Source organism: Microchirus variegatus (assembly GCF_963457635.1).
Source record: "Microchirus variegatus genome assembly, chromosome: 11".
Lineage (NCBI taxonomy): Eukaryota > Metazoa > Chordata > Actinopteri > Pleuronectiformes > Soleidae > Microchirus > Microchirus variegatus.
Genome location: NC_139812.1, coordinates 1,288,454 through 1,306,405, shown reverse-complemented (window position 1 = coordinate 1,306,405; position 17,952 = coordinate 1,288,454). Strand labels below are relative to the sequence as shown.

Below are 17,952 nucleotides of genomic sequence, written 5' to 3'. Positions count from 1 at the left end.
TTACTTTGATCTGGGTTTAAGACACTGGGAGATAGTCCTGTCTTTAAGTCAGATAGATGGTATTATCATTAGTTTGTCGACTTAATTTGCACGAAAAACAGAAAAAAAAAATTAGACAGAAAAACAGGGAAAAAATATTAGTCAGAAAAACAGAAAAAAAAATATTCAAAAAATCAAACTGAAAATTAATTACTGAGAAAAACAGGATTTTCTTTTTTTTTTTCAAGTGAATGCAATACGCTTCCATAGGAAAAGGTATATGGAGTAAATGAATGAAGTAAAAAATTACAGAATAAAGACTGAACCAGATTGTTTCTCTTCAGTCTTCCAGGATATTTCAAAAATATATACAACATCTCAGTTTACCCATTCACTCATATGTAACTGCACATGCAAAAAACATACAAAAAATTTTAAATTTCTAAAGATGAAGTGGAGAACAGGTTGAAGAGCAAACAATTTAGAAAATGTTACTTCTCTGTGTGTTTGTTACACGTGTAGTTTGATACAAGTGCATTTTAGGTTAATATTGTGTACAAACACAGCTGCTTTGGTCCTCACTAAAGTGTATAACTGTGTGTGTGTTTGGCTCTCTAGAGACTGTTGCTGAATTTGACACGATTTAAAACCTCATCTTTAAAAGAATTTTGCTACAATTGGAATCATTCACAATTGCCAAGATGGTTAGTAACACATTCTCCTCCCACTTTACACGCACCTTATTCTACACTGACTCAATAAACACGTGATTTTTTCTTTCTTTCATTACAATCAAAAACTTTCCCTCAGTGAGAAAAGCAGGTGCACGACTGTTTGCAAAATGCTGCTTTGATAAAATGCTCAGACCTGTACAATATTAATGCAGTAAAATAAGTGATCGCGTAGCTTATGTGTGCATAAGTGTGGATCTGACCAGTGTGAACCAGTGTTTCTGTGTGTGTGACAGAGTGATGTTCATACAGCTGTGCCACGGTTTATCTCCAGATGTACTAATTTGGGATTCTTCCCCGGTGTCTCGCGTTCACCGCTGTTGTGGTTCTCTGGTGTTTTCTCACCTCCCTTGTCTTTCTTCTCATCACTGCTTCTGTGAGGAAGACACAACATTCTTTATGATCTACTGTATATCGCTTTGGTGTTCTAGTCTTCTTTTTTTTAATAGAGAGATGGTGTTTTTTCAGTGCTTCATTGTACATTTTCACCATCTGCCATTTAAAGCAGCATTGAGCCAGTACCAAGCACCATAGACTGTATATTAAAAATGGACGTCGTCTTCCACTTTGTAAAGTGAAGCCAAGGACGAAGGAGTGAAGTATCAGATAGCCACAAGGGGGCGACTTTGCTGGTTGTGAAAAGAACTTCATCTCCAGCAAAAGGAGCCTCTTGAGTTAATGGTCTCAACTGCTGTAGTTTCAGGTCTCCTTCAATAGAACATGATGTGAATTTTGTAAATGATGCTTCCATTTTAAGGAAAATAGTGGATAAAATATGGGACCTTATGTGTGGACACCAGATTAACGGATGGTATTATCCGATAGAAGCCTGTTTGCAGGGGACATCTGTGACCCTCAAATGTGTCCTTTAGGGGTCGCCACAGCGGATCATCTGCCTCCATCTTGCCCTCTCCCCATTGTCCTCTGGGTTGTTTTTGCAGCCACATTTGATATGTTGTTTTACATTTGTTGTGAAAATGTAAGTTGTAAGTAGTTGACTTCACTAACAGAGAAGTTCTCTATCCTCAGCTGAGGGACTATAATATATTAAAAGTAGCTTTGGTGCAGCCATAAAGCTGCACATTGTCCCTGTCTTCTAAAAATAAATATTACCATTTTTTATTGACAGTCTATGCTAAGCATCTTATAATTTACTGATCTCACTTCTTCTTGAAGAGTTTCTTGAAAGAGCTTCTGAAGCCTCCTTTGTCCTGTTTCCGACTCCTCTCACTGAAGGCTGAGTGGTTGATCTCCTCAGTTCCGCTCCTCCACTTTGACTCGTCCCCCCAAGATTGGATCCCAGAGTCCTGGTAGGGTAAAACAAAATAGTACAATTACTTCATGTATCATCTGACTACATCTGGAACCATTCATAGTAGTTTTGTCATTGGTTTGAAAGGGTTAGAGAGAGAGAGCGTTATATGATCATTGGTGACACCCACAGTACTGAGCAGTCCATGAAGATCATCGCTCTGTTTGTCCGTGTCCACCCTGTTTCCCAGTGGACTGTGGACCTTACGGGATGGTGTTGGACACCGATTGCTGCCCTGACGTTCCAGCTTGGCGTGACTGCCCAGTCCGGCTCTTTGGATGTGGTTTGACAGAGCTCCGCTCTCCAGTCCACTCACTGTGGACTCCATCTGAAGGCCATTCAGGGACTAGACAGCAGAGCAGACATGTGCGATGACTTCTACACAGTTCAAAACCTATTATCTTGATCTTATCGTCTTAAACCTCACCTTGCTTTTACGCTGGCTGGCCTGAAGGGGGCGATGCTGATTGTGGCGCATCATGACGGCTTCATCCGGGGACGCACAACCTCGGCTGGGCAGTTTGCTGTAACCGTTGCCTCGACTTCCACCGTTACCGAATACGTTATGTGTTGGCGACACATTCGCTTCCATTGCATGGTGTGATGCTGACGGGCCTTTTGGGCATTTGACAAAGGCAATATCAATGGAGGAATCTGACGAGCCGGATGAGCAGCGGTCAAACATCGAGACATCGTGGAAGGAGCCTCTGTCCTCCTCATAGAGACTCTCCATCGCTGGAGGATCTGGAGGGAGAAGGAACTCTCCAAGAGCATCAGCCAGAGCAGAACCAGGCTGAACCTGACGGAAGTCTGCAGGTCTGGAGGGAGGATGATGATGCTGGCATGACAAAGACCTCTCAGGTGATTCACTCTCTGGGATTCTGACAAGACCTGAAAGACAATGATTGGCTGACTGGTTAAATGATGGAGCGATTATTCGAAACAGAGTTCATCAGTGTAATACCAATCAAAGAAAACCACAATATTACACTTTGGAAGCTAATGTAAGAACAGACCTGCTGGCTTATGGCTGCGTGAGTCCAGATTGGGACTGAAGAACGGGAGGTGTGAGGGCCACTCTGTGTTGTAATGTGGTTTAGGATCCTGTTCCCAGTCCTGGAATCTGTGAGACTGCATCTGCTCCAGGAGGCGCTGTTTGCTGTGCTTCACCTGGTTTGCATGTTCCCTGTTCCGATGAAATGATTCATATTCAAGCAGATTCATTATCGTTGCAAATGGCAGCCATTTACAGCAAGTATGTTCAAACCTAGTGTATGTACGAGCAGATGCACAGTTAGTAAGTGGCTAATTCAATTAGTCAGATTCCCCTACATGAGCAAGAGAAGACCAAGACAGAACTTAGACAAAAGATTATGTGTGGCACAGGTGACAAAATGGCGGCCGCCAATCAATCACCACTCCTCAGCACATGTGGCTTTCATTTTTTACTTATTTTACATGTATTTCTCTGTTTTTGATTTGATAGATTTATTTTGCATCATAAATCTGTTTGTATTGTGAAGTATACATCATTTGACATCTAAACAAGCACTTTTACTTTGAAATTCTGTGAAACGAATCATCACGAATGTCTTTATTGTGATATCAGGATGGAATATTATGGGGTTTTTTCTTTGTTTTTTAACTCTTTAAACCACTTTTTTTCCTCCAGTCCAGCTCCTTATTCACCAGACTAGACGCTCATCGGCCCCCAGGTTGTATGAGTTTGACAATTTTTTTGTTGTGGCCACAGACACAAATAAAACAGCTCTACAGACACAACACTAACGCACAACATTAAAGCTGCGATGTGTAACTTTTGACTTTTGTCTTCATCAACAGAAACAATGCAATATTATTTGTATGCCGCTTCCTTCATCTGAAAACAGGCTCTGTCAAGCAAAACTATCAGACCTGACTGACTGAGGGAGCATCTGTGTGTATACACAGCGCAGGGGCTGGTGGGGACAAAAAGTGTTTATCCAGGTTTTGTAAGTAGTCCAATTTAATTGAGTAATTTCTGATACTTCTTCAGGTGAGTCTTTGTGTTTTCATATCCTAACCTGTTTGCAACTGTCTTGCTTTACTAGTGCAATGTTGCAGAGAAACAGAGAGACATGCGTGGTGCTGGAAGACTTCATCAGCAGCATGTGAACTCATTTGAAAATGATTGAAAAGCACTGCAGTTTTAAAACTGTTTATGAGATTAACTTAATGAAGGTACAAAACATGTTTGACATCACGTCGTTGACGGTTAGTGAAGTCTTTCGAAACAGAACACGGATATTTGTAACAATTTGATCATCTTTCAGGAGACGTGGGTCTGTCTGGATGTTTTTTCTGCCTCCTTGTGGTCACATTGATTGTTTCTTCACTGACTGAACAAACTGGACCTTAAATACTTACAGCATGGCACTGCTGCATGGATACGGTGAGCCGATGTTGTTTGCTTTAATCCCACTCTCCACTGTTTTTAACAGCTGCTTCATTGTCGACCTGCAGGGGGCGCACAGCACAATGAGCAAACAGCTTCATCCTTCATCAGTGCATTCATACCCATAATAGGGCTACAACGAATAATCAATTACTGAATTCATCTATTTTAATAATCAATAATCAGTTTGAGTGTTTAAAAAAAAAAAAAATTGGATTTTTCAGCTTCTTAAACATGACTATTTTCTGGTTTCTTTGCTCCATAAAACAAAGAAATCATTAAATCTGAATCATTTTGCTTTGTGGACAAAACAAGACATTGGAGAACATCATCATTTCCACATTTGGAAAACACAAATCAACATTTTCCAGATCAAACAAGTACTTGATTCATCGAGAAAATTCATTGATTATGAAACGTTGCAGCCCTAACCCATAATATAGTAATATGATACAATATTCAGCCTACACTCACATTAAAACTGACAGTGTGTAATCACAGTTATTTTAGGGACAAAAGAACCTTAGAAGCAAATGTTTCGATAGTTCCACCCTTAAATTCAGGCTGTGTGTATGATTTTTGCAAATAAAATCAAACTTTTTTTTTGTTGTCATGTGTTCATTTCTGACCTCTTCACCTCCTTCTGGTTGTGCAGCAGGAGCTCCTGGTTGTGTTGGAGGAGGTTGTGATACTGAGCTGTGAAAGACTGAAACTGTTGGATACAAACCAGCAGCAGGTAGTAATCGGGATGCTCTGCCTCCGTCTGCCTCAGCAGCCCCTGCACACACAAACAAACATATAACTCATTGGATTAGCAGATTATGACATTTTAAAGTGACGTTGAAGTCATTATATATGTATGTTGTATGCACCTGTAGCAGCAGCAGGTACTCTGGGATCCTCTGGACAGGCTGAAGCAGTAGAGTGTGGAGCGATGGTTTGGAGTCGTCGCCCATTATGTCACTCTGACAACAGCACCAATCGGATCGAGGGAAGAACATGGATTGAACAATCAGGATGGAAGAAGACAAGTAATGTGACTTCATTCATTCATGCATTTATGTACAGCTGTCCTCTATAACTTAAAGATCCAGGGTGTATCATTTCGGTGTTTAGCCATTCGATGTCCCACAGTTTTACACATTGGACCTTTAAGTGTAACTTTTTCCTGAGGGATTCAATATTTTTTTCAATCACAAGCCACAATGTCCTGTCTTGAGCTTCGATGGTCATGACATCATGTGTTTTCCTATCTTGTGTTTTACCTCCAGGAAGGCGGACGATTTCACGGAGCTGGAGGCGAGCATGGTGACGACTGACAAACAGTCTGGGAGCTCCTTCAGGTAGGAAATATAAAAGTCCAGAAAATCACTCTGTGGGTGAGAGACACTGAGTTAATCTACTTATCTCCTTTACCCCATATTCACTATCTATCTATCTATCTATCTATCTATCTATCTATCTATCTATCTATCTATCTATCTATCTATCTATCTATCTATCTATCTATCTATCTATCTATCTATCTATCTATCTATCTATCTATCTATCTATCTATCTATCTATCTATCTATCTATCTATCTATCTATCTATCTGGAGTTTTCTGTCTTTCTCAAACTGTGAGTTTGTAATAAGGTTAATTAGGCAGGTGTCCATACCAATTATTGCATTTCCTCCCATTTATTCACGACTAATCAACCACACGTTGCCTTTAACATAATAAACTTCACTGTAAGTGACTTTCAGTTAAAGTTTTCTTTGCCACCAGCACCTTCCTGATCACAGAAAATGCGTTAGAAATGTCTACGACATTCGTAATCTAAGTGCACACGTGTTTCATAAGAGCTATCCTCGTCCTTTATTGGGAGTGACTTGATTTTTCCACTGCATTTTTACTGCTGCTCAGCTTGGTGCTACTGGAACTTGACTGTTCATTTAATGTAGGTCACAGTAGCTCAATAATTCAGATTCATTTTGAAATGGCGAATCACGAGGCCAGACCATCTGACTGCTCCACATCAGTGTAGTGTAGACTGTATATAAAAACCTTACTAGTTGCACTTCAGTAAACAATTACCTGAGGACTTAATCGTCTGAAATGCTAGTTTCATCTCTTTATGTTGATTTTGTAAATTATGATGAATAGATGATAACTCAACTCGACTTTATTTATAGCATGACACGTGCATGGACATGAGTGTGATTGACAGCTGGTATTGTCCAATAGGAGCCTGATTGCTGGTGACAAAAAAAACTTTATGGTGCTGATCAAATCGTGACTTTCAAGGCTTCAAACAGACAGGAATAATGTATTGTTAAAATGTTTACGACAGAAAAGGAAAATCCATTTGAAATGCACATTGCCTGCAGCTAAAAGGTCAACAACATGCACTGCAACTTGTACACATTGTACTGTTCCCTGTAATCCTGATGATTACCTCTTTGCTGGTGAGCTTCAGGAACACATCCCCCATAATGCCTTGCCACTGGCACTTGAGCACCCGTTCCTGGAGAGTGTGGAGGAGCTCGAGATGCTGCTGGATCAGAAACCTCAGAGAGCTGGGGAATGGACTGAAGACAGACAGAGAATGTTTATCACTTCATAGAATGGGTGAAGGCATAAAATGTGCGTGAAAATGTTTTTCTCTTAAAACAAAATTAAACTGACTTCAGAGGAAGTGGTTTTTGGAGACATTACTTAATGTCGTTTTTAATAAGATGTGTTTTTCCTGCATTTACAGTTGTTTCAGTGAATTATTGTGTCTAATCTGCTGTGGAAAAGAGACAACTGACAATAAATGGCCTTCATGGCTCTGCTTTCACAAACCTGTTAAGCCTTCTGAAAGTTACTGTGAGATCTGATGTGACAGACATCTGGCAAGAGGTGAATCATCAAATGCAATCGTTTACAAATAACATTTGACCCACATTTTTAACAGCACCTTTGCTCATTGGGACCACGTGTACTGACGCAGGGATGTGATCATATTAGAGTTCTTTAAAAAAGAGTGTCTTCTCTGTCTCCCCGGTGTTTATAACCTTCTTTTATTTGATTGATTTGATTTGTTCATTTCCTGTTCTTCCCTATTTATACACTCTCAAATTAGATCAGTAGCCTCCTGAAATAAACTCCAAGTGTTGACGTGTGTATGTAACATAGAGATGGACAAAGAGAGAAACTTCAGCAACGTGTGGTTTATTCTGTGTTTCCACAAGTTGTGGGTTAACCTTCTTATGGACCTTAAAGAAGTTTAAAAGTTTGGATTTCTTCCTTTTAAAGTTATCTTTTGTGTCAGTTGTTGGATAATTTCTGTCACGCTAAACACACACGTTTTGTGTTTAGTCATGTGGTGAGCTCATATAGTCGTACCGTTTGTCTTTGGATGGCAGCGCCTCTGATCCATTGAAGGAGATGTTGGCCTTCAGTAACAGAGACAAGTGGGAGACATAAACTCGCTCTGACTCCAGCAGCTCCAGAGCTGCTCTCTGCCTTTTATCTGCACAGACACACACACACAGACACATACAGATCATTCATTTAAACATGTGGCGTGGGCAAGTGGAAAGTGAACTTGGCTCGTAATTGGAGGGTTGCAGGTTTGAGTCCCCATTGCAGAGGAAATGATTTCCGTAAGGGATTAATAAAGTATGAGGAAATTCTTTATTTTAAAGCAATGATACACGTACACAAACATGGTCATGGGCATTTCTGCCAATAAACCTTTCTAAATGTTACACACTGGATCTTTAATGATAAGCTAAGCTAGTGGTAGCCTTATATTCACTGTGTGAAGTTTATGACATGAGAGTGCGTTCAGGTGCATCTTAAAAGTCTGATTTTAGTCAGACTAAGGCGATAATTTGGGTTTTCTTAATGTCATGGTTTTCTTAATGTCACCTTAGTCCAACTAAAATCGAGCTAATCTAAGTCAGACTAACATACCTGGATAATGTGATTCATTATCCCACTTTTGTACTGACAGAGACTTAAGCTTAAGCACGACAACACGATCCATCTCACCATTTGCTGTTTGTTTTTCACTGACATAAAGGTCAACAGGAAACTGATTCAATGTGCACTGGCTTATAGGGAGATATAGATGAGTCAGACACACACATCCATTAAATAGATTTTTCTCCTCCGCATGTGGACTCAGTTGGACTACGGCCTTAGCTTGATTACACTGTGCATGTAAACATACTGACTGATGCTGTTTTTCTTCCTCTTGTCAAGACACCAAATGCATCACGTGTGTATTAGTGACCGAATTAAAGGGGACATATTATGCAAAATCAACCTTTTAATCATTTAAATCCTTATATTTGGGACTCTGGAGGCCCTATAAGTGTGAAAGTAGATGACTCACTCATGTGTTTGTGGTCCTGCTCAGTCTAAGTACAGGAGATGAAACACGCGATGTTGACTTCTGCGCTCACTGGGACGTCACAATGCGCTAAATTCCTGGAATCGTTGTTTCGCCGAGCTCCGCTTTTTCCGTGAAACACACGCGAGGGTAACGGCATCCGAAAAGTGGAAGTACGCGAAGTTCGCGAAAAGTTCTATTCTTGGCTCCACAGTGCAGCACAGAGTCCTACACAAACTTCCAGCCTCAGAGGATTTATCTGTCTGATGGATATATGACGGCAATGTGCCTGCTAGAGCCTGCAAATGATCACTTTTCCAAATGCTAACTGCTGTTAGCTCCCAGTAGCCTCTGTGGCTGATGTCATTTCCTGTCCCTTAAGTTTCGTTTTACTTTTTTTTTAAGGTGGACTTTTAAGATACTACTAAACCGAGCGTTCTGAACAGGGCTGTTTTGGCAGGGTGATACTGCTGTGGTGCTTCATCCTTATGGTATTTTGACCAAAGCATGTCACAGACATGTTCATTAGGACACCAGGGAACTAGGTTAACTTGGAGAAACAGGGTATAATATGACCCCTTTAAGATATCTAGTGTTGGTTGCAATGGTAGCAGCAAAATCAGCATCACCTGTAGCAGTAGTGTTATTACAAATGTCAGTTAGTGATATACACGTATAGATAATGTAGTGGGTTTGTTACTGTTTTCATTCTGGCTGCTGAGAGTATCCGCGTCGTCTCTGCTGCTCTTCCTTTCTCCCAATGTTGGCGACATGGACAGACAACCTCTCTGCTGCAGCTGAGACTCCTGCTCAAAGGCAGACGCTGCAACATAAACACACGCACAGAACACATTTATATAATATTTGCATGTACATCTCAAATTAGTGACATTTAATGGTAGCGACACAGCAGCGCAAGATGGCAGCCTCCTTAGAGCGAGGCCCTTGTTTAAAGAACATATAAAAGGCTTTTTATAAGGCTATGGAAACTAAACGGCTTACAAGTGATTATGCAATTTTACAAACATGGATAATACATTTCATTTCTGTAAAACAAACCCTCCTAAATTGTAGTCATTGGACCTTTAATTGAAAAAGTTGTATTGCTGACCAGTTTACTTTTGGGCTGAGCCAAACTGGGATGCAAAAATGTAGGATGGAAGTTCACTGCATTGTCCTGGAAATGTCACACTTTTAATTAATAATTTAATTAATACATTAATTAATTAATGTAAATTGTCATGTTTGTAAAAACAACAACTAGTTCAACGTGCAGTTCCTACACACGAAAATGTACTAGTTTACTTTAACTTTTAGTTGAACTATTTGCGGTTCCAAATTTGAACTAGTCCATGTTCATTTGTTCCTTTTTTGAAAAATAAATATGCTGCTGTTATGTCATTTTAACTTAGATGCAATGGTGCAATAGTGGTGTTAGATCCTAACTTAAATCAAAGTATTAATCGCAAAGTATCATTCATACTTCTACGTGCAAAATTACACATGGATGAATGGATAACTTTTTATGAACTCCTGTTGGTATTTAAAATAAGGAACATAGGTGATTGTTTGCAGTCACACCATCCAAATAATTTAACCACACTGAAAAATATACACCTCGATCTATGTAGACAACTTATGTTAAAGACAATGCATTATTGTGAGGAATTCCGACACTTTATTACACCAAGAATATGTGATTATGATGATGATGATGACACAGAAACTGCAGGAACAGACTCACTCTGTGTAAATGTGTTGCCTCTCTGTGGTGATGACCCACTATGTGGCAGACTGGAGAACAGGTGATGAATAACACTGAGCTCTGATTGGCTGGGCGCACAGATCTGTTCGTCCCCCGACGCCATCTGCACGTCTGTTTTGGAATGCTTTCTAGCGTCGGACCAACAAGCACAGTCGAAGGAGAAGCAGAGTGTTACGCACAAAAGGAACACTCCAGACTCAAATATATTATTGCTTTCATGTGAAAACATTCAGAATCAGAATTTCTGAACTTGCATGTCTTTCATCACGTGCATGTGGTCACGACAAACCACTTTACGAATTAAAACTAACACATGAATATTGCGTGCAGACACTGAAATGTTAGGCCTGTATGCTGACCAGCTGACACTGGATACTGACACTTAAACTGTCACATACATCTGCTATACTAGGTCAGATAAAAGAGAAATAACACCGACTTAAACATTTTATTACTTACAGGTATGTCTTATCGTGAATATTTCTCAGCAATTTCAAACTAAATTACAAAAGTGAAAATTAAAAACATATTTATTGATGTATTTATTAATATTTAATTACCTGTCATCTGCAGTACCGTCATGGCCCACACTTAGGTAATTAAAACTTTAGGTAATTAAACTGATGTTCCGCGCAGTAATTCAATCAAAAATAATGACCACAATAGGATTTTCTTCAATACAACTATGACAAAGAATAAACAGTCTATTGATAAACTTGCATTGTGTAAACACACTTTGAGGCAAAAACCATTTAATAACTTTGTGTGACACATTTCTCTATTTTACCAAGCGCTTGTTATTTGTTCATTGAGAAGTTTAAAGGCACAACTTGTTATTGTGAAAATACACATTTTTATTTTTAGATTCAGGTGAAGTTTATTGTACAGGACCAAAACGGGAATACAACATAGATGTACTTCATTTGTTTGAGTTGCAAATATGAATTAAAAAATTCATATTTTTAAAAGTGTTGTAATGCTATTTTTGAGGGATATCTCAAATTTAAATATATAACTCATTGTACTACTAGAACTACTACTACTACTAATAATAATAATAATAATAAACTTGTTTCTTCAACTTTCATTCAGTATCGTTATCGCCTTATTTGAAACATTTTTATTTTGGTAACCTTTTGTCCATATTCGTAACATAGATTATCAGAAAAGCAAGTGTGAAAATTCAGTATAAACAAATGTATGTCTCTGTTTGTGTGTCCTTACTTCTATATATATATATATACTGTATATGTAAACATACAGTATGTGAGTGTTTCAGCCGTACCTCTGTGGAAGAGAGATGATGTCATTGGTGTTTTGCGCCTGTAGCTGTAGTTCCATCCTCCTCTGAATCTCTTTCTGTTTGCTGGATACATCTTTGATTTCATACAAAGCCACATTCAGCTCCTCCTGCAAATATATGACGCCAAGTTGTTGTTTTTTTCCCATGAACCAAAGATTTGTGTTGACGTGGGGCACAGATCAAGAAGCAAGTGTGCAGAGGCATCATGTGAAAGTTATGAATAAGTCACTTCTTGCTAAGATGGCTTGTGTGTTTACTTATAAATCTAAGAAGGAAGCATACATGAAAACTGAAAATGCTCTGCTGTGTGTGTGTATGTTTTTTACTGTGCAGTGTCTGCAGCACCTTGAAGGTGTTGAGCGAGTTCTTGAGGCCCATGATCTTATCGTCCACATCGGTCTGATGGGCCTGGATCTTCTCGTCCAGGCCGTGGTCTCTGTGACGCAGCTCGCACAGCTCTGTCAGAGCGGAGTGGAGCCCCACGCGCAGCTCTGCCACCAGGCCCTGCAGCTGCGTCACAACAGGGGAACACAATGTTCAGCTTCAAACAGACACGCACATAAATAAGGACATTAATGGTGTATTTAGAGTTTATTTTAAGTCCACACTGAGCATGAAATACGTTTTTTTTTTTTTTTTACGTCATTCTGAGCCTCGACTATTTTGAGTAAATACTCTTCTTGACAAGTTTATTAGTTGGAGTTGTTTTGCTTCAGGGTTGTTGTTCAATTTTCACAGTCATAATTTAATGATTTATTTGAAGTCATAGATTAATCTAAAAGGCTATTTGTAGATAGTTTATTTTGTATCTTGTGTAGTTTCAGTATATTATTTTTTATTCTGGTGGTATTTTAATGGCCTCATTTATTCATGCCTGTATTTTTTTCTTTCTCTTTGTGCTGGTAGCTAGTAGTTTTATTAACATCTCTTATTATCATCCTCTTTTCTGTCTTTTTGGTCTACGAGTATCTGTAGTTTTTCCACAGCTTAGTTTTGGTTCTGGTGCATCTTCATTTGGATCCTATTCTGTGCAGAATTTGGAGAGAATTCACTTGCGTCACATAAATAATTTCCTAATGATAATAATAATAATAATATATATTACATGCCATCCCACTCTTTCCTTTTTCACATTCAAAGCTGATTGAATTTATTCAGCGGGGATAACTGAATCAGCTCATGGGAACATAACATGGGTCGAGTGGCTCTCTCATGCCCTATCGTCCTCCATCTCTCTGGCTTGCTTCTCCTCGGTCATGTGAAAGGCATCAGGCAGCAGAACTGAATCGAGCATCTGTTCTGCTTTGCCTTCTTCACTTCTTCCGGTCTAATGTGATAACGATCAGCCGTTGTCAGCGCCACTGCATGTACAGCTCCGTGCACCGTGGAGCTGTACATCAACAATTTAAGGATGAGGATGAGACTCTTTCAATGTCACTACTGGCAAACTATTAATATTGTTATGAAATATTGTTGTGATGTGAGTAACGAGTAAACCTTAGAGGGCGCGGCAACTATTAGGAGTTCAGTAGTAGCAGTAGAGGGAAGAATGTAAGAAGCGATTGACTTTTGCACAATTTATTGTGTAGATTTGTTTTGTGAGAGAATAGAAATGTTTTCATGAATAATGCGAATTAATATAAATGTTGTATTCTGTTTACTGTTGTATTGTATGTAGATCAGGGACCACAATAATGGGAGTTAAAGGTATCTGGTAATACCTTACATTACAGTACAGTGACAACATTTTAAATTGTAATATTATGTTTATTTCTAGATTGGTAATAACAAAAGTAATTGTGTGATATTAAGAAGATAATATTAGAATAAAACCATGTCATTTCAAAAAATAATATCTGGGTGACAGCTTGGTATTATTTAAAATGACTATATGCCACCATCAGTGTACTAGCTTCACACAAAAATGTTTGCGACTAAGATTTGATAAAATTTTAAATTCATCCTCTTATGTCCTACACACATTTTCCATTGTTATTCCCAGGCTCATACTGTACTATTACCATAATATTACCTTTGTGTTTTATTGTGTGTGTTATTATACTTATTTCCAAATATTTGCTGAGTAACACTACAGACTCTCTCCCAGTGGTTTTACAGCATCCACAGCCCATTTAGTTCAACACAGTGAGACCAAGTAGTAGGTAATCCAGGATTTACACAATTGTTGCTTCTGCTGCTGCTGTTGTGTTGTTGTTGCTATTTGGTTTAATCAGTTTCTTCCCCAGAATGTTCCTTTAAACTCGTTTGAAGTATTTTAAACGAGTGGCACTGCAAGTTTACTGGAGTCCGAGAACTCAAAGTGCTGACGACTATATTGTAATTTTGCTTTAAGGGCGTTCTATTTCTAATGTAAAAAAAGCCTGAAGTGCAAGTGATGTTTTTCTTCACTAGAAGTTAGAAAAGGGGGAATTACAGACCAGACATGCTGTCACATGACTAGACCTTAGACCTCTCTGTGATTCACAATGACATCTGATTTACTGGTGTTAAAACGTTTACATGATGAATTGAAAAGAAGCATCAGTTTGTTAACAGCACCAAGAGAGAGCACAGTTGGTTTGTACAGACAGAGGGAGATTTGACTGACGCGACATGTTAGGAAAGTCCAGGTCAACATGCTAAAATATAGATGGAGTTGATTATACCTGAGCGATCTCCAGGTTAGCCTCGTCCACAGTTTCTTCTTTGTCTAAATGAAAAAAGGAACAAACATGTCGATTGATTAACCAAGCGTGGAGGAAAATAATACAATAAATAAATGTCGAAATGTTGAGAAGCTCATGTAAGAGCAACATATCTTTATATTAGTTATTATTCACGACAACCCTCTCTGCAATGGGTGGTGTGTTGTGTCTGCATGTGATGCATCAGATAAACACATTTGCACCAGTGCTCATGATCACTTTTATGTCACTGAGGTCAATGACGAGAGTGTGGTGTTGAAGAACAGTCATGTGAATGTGCTCCACGTGCCACTTTCTCTCTGAGGAGAGAGTCATCAAAATGCCCTTCAACCACTTGCATCATTGTCTGTAAACAGAAGTGACTTCTCATCGAATCACAAACAACTGTTCTAAGTTCTAAGGATTGTCATCTGGCAGTGCCAACACCCCGCACAAGACAATCCAGACTCTGGTGGAATGACCTACCATGCGCTGCCAGAACAGGGGTGTACGTGTCTATCTTGAAGAAGCTATTGAAGACGCAGCTCTTTCAAGCGTGTACACTGTAAAAAAAAACCTGTTGTTTTTACAGTAAAAAACTGGCAGCTGTGGTTGCCAGAATTCTACCGTAATAAATACGGTAGAACCTTTTCTTACATTACGGTAAAAGGATAGAACTACTGCTGATGTTACGGTAAAGGTTGTTGATTATTTTCAATATTCTACCATATAAATAACCTTTTTTTTCATTGAAAGTAACAGTGTTTTCCCCATATATTTAACGTGAAAATATTGTATAAGTAGAGCATTTCTCCATGAAATAATGTGTAATGTGAAATAAACAGCCTGTATTAACATAAAATACCACTTTATTCATTTAAAAAAACAAAAAAAAACCCACTTATTTTTAACGGTAAAAAACTGGCAGCTATGGTTGCCAGAATTTTCCCATAATATGGTAAAATTGTTTCTTCTATCACGGTAAAGGTTGGAGAATTTTTCCATATTCTACCATATAAATAACTATGCCTTGCCATATATTTGACGTAAAAGTACTGTATAAGTAAAGGTTTTGCGTAATTAACACAATGGTTAATAAGTTTAACAGTAATAAAAATGTATTTTTCACCAAAAAAAAACTCTGCAAAAGATACAGTTTTGGCTCTTAAAAATATTACGGGATATTTCCATAATTACTGCAGTGCAAGATTATCTAACAGTAGATAAATGTAATTTTTACAAGAAAAAATATGCAAAAATTACTGTTTTGGGAAATACATATATTTACGGTACTTCACTGGTACAAAAACTGTATTATAGTTTTTTTAAGTTTACGGTCTTTTTCTGTCATGGTTTGACAGTTTTTAACTGTAAAATCTACAGACATTTTTTGCAGTGTACCTTAGCACTATCTCCTTCTGCACTTGGATCCACTTCTGGGCTCTCACCCTCTGTCAGTCTACTGCTCTTATCTAGTGGAGTTCTTTTCAAGACTTCTTCTATGTAGCTTATTTCTCTTTTGTCGGTGTCTGCTAAATGCTTAAATGTAAATGTTACATGTCTAAGAGCCATGGAAGAAAATCACCCACAAGGAAATGAGTGAAAGCACTTCAGAAAGAGCAATTCAGTCAGTTCCCAACAGTGTCAGCACACTTCCCTTAATCAAAGGATAATATTTTTCCTTTGAATCCAGATCACCACCAAAATCTAATAATTTCTTCCTTGGGCCGCAAACTACATCCCCAGTATAATTCTTGATCTTGAATTTTTTAGTTTCACTGCTTACAAACAGACAAACAAACAAAGCAGCCAACATACTTGATATATGTAATTACAATTAATGGTAAATGGTTATACAGTTCATTTGATTACCAGTTGATTACGGTTAACTGCTTATAAAAAAATAAAAAAAAATAAAAAAGCACAATGTGTCTGTTTGTTGTGGAAATGTCACTCGTCAGAGCTGTTGTCAACTGTACTGACGGTCGTCCGTAGAGAGGCTCTTCTGAAATATGTAGCTATTTATCATATATTATCATGCATAATTGTCAGGGCCCTCAGGGACAATGTTCCACGTCTGTGCTGTATAACATGTCGTAAATGTGAAAGAGCAAAGGAAGCAATACAGTATCAAACAAAGAGGGCTTTCTTCTGTGATCAGGTCAGACAGTACCACACGTTTCCTCAAGTTACATTGTTTCCGTTATCCTCAGTCGTTTGAGGCAACAAATCATTACTCCAGTAATAATTAGTTCAGTGTCTGTCAAACTCTATTTTCTTTAGCATGCTTTTACTAGAGTGCTGCTGCTGCTGCTGCTGCTCTTCAGATTAAATCTCCTTTTTATCTTTGCAAATGCATATGTTTTCAATCAATCGAGTGGTGATGTAAAACAAATAAATTGATTCTGCTGGTTCGAGTTCAAGAACTAGATAAACAGATGACAGGTAATTTCTACAATGACATCACGACTGTGCAGTGTGTGACCTGATCAAATTATATTTCCCAATTCATCAATAAGGACATACTTGTGAATACAGCCCAGGATCACTTTCATAAGCATCCGTACTTTGAAGATAAGTTTCTGGGAATTTGTGCCTGTTAGCCTTTAGTGCATCATCACCTGATGCAGCCATATTATGTGTGGGCTGCTCGTTGGCAAACCCAACCCAGAAAAACCATAAAAGGTTTTACCTGTGTCTCACACACCAAAGTGAAACCCTCAACACATGTATAACAGTTAAAAACACATTTTACCTTCAGACACGTCCTCTGTCTTTTCCTCACGCTCGCCATTCTCCATGTTTAGGTCCTGTGGGGTCACAGCTGTCCACTTCTTAGGTCCTTATCCCAGTCGAGATGATGACTACTGTCTGTCCCTTTGCCTGCGAACAACCCTCTGATCACTCACTTTCTCTTGCTCTGAAGCATGTGAGTCCTGTGATTTTCCCTTTTACACAAAAAGACCCTTGTCTTCAGAGAGCAGACGGACACAAGGGAAAGATTAGGAGGAAAGAGAGAAAGTGTGTGTGAGAGAGAGGAAAGAGAAGAAGAGGGAGATTTGTTCATCATGTTGACACAAAGTGTATCTCACTCATTAGGGCACAGTAGCTCTGATCAGAGCTGAGGGTCCTGAACAGGTACGTCTACACAGGTACGTTTACCTGAGTTACTTCTACAGTCATACAGTCATTTGACATAACAAAGGTCAGTCATGTCAACCAGAAACAATATGAATCAATTAGCGTCTTGACTGCATTCACGCCTATGTATGATGCATCATTCTTAGATGTCAAGGCCCAATCATATCATCACCAAGATCTATTTTTTCCAGCATGTCAAATTGCCTTTAGGAACATTTAGCGGAAGGACAGTTTGTGA

At 38.8% G+C, this 17,952-nt stretch overlaps 1 protein-coding gene across 1 annotated transcript; it reads right to left on the bottom strand.

The window, feature by feature from the left end:
* Positions 1-954: 954 nt before the first annotated feature.
* On the bottom strand, positions 955-17,374 carry arhgef33 (Rho guanine nucleotide exchange factor (GEF) 33; the record flags this gene model as incomplete). The annotated part of the gene is made up of 17 exons (XM_083897981.1): positions 955-1,084; positions 1,875-2,017; positions 2,153-2,368; positions 2,450-2,913; positions 3,039-3,208; positions 4,429-4,518; positions 5,086-5,234; positions 5,329-5,421; positions 5,722-5,829; positions 6,896-7,028; positions 7,828-7,954; positions 9,522-9,644; positions 10,566-10,714; positions 11,872-11,996; positions 12,235-12,399; positions 14,556-14,599; positions 17,329-17,374. The coding sequence occupies 17 exons, from the start codon at positions 17,372-17,374 to the stop codon at positions 955-957; spliced, it is 2,475 nt and encodes an 824-aa protein (XP_083754107.1).
* Positions 17,375-17,952: the final 578 nt, after the last annotated feature.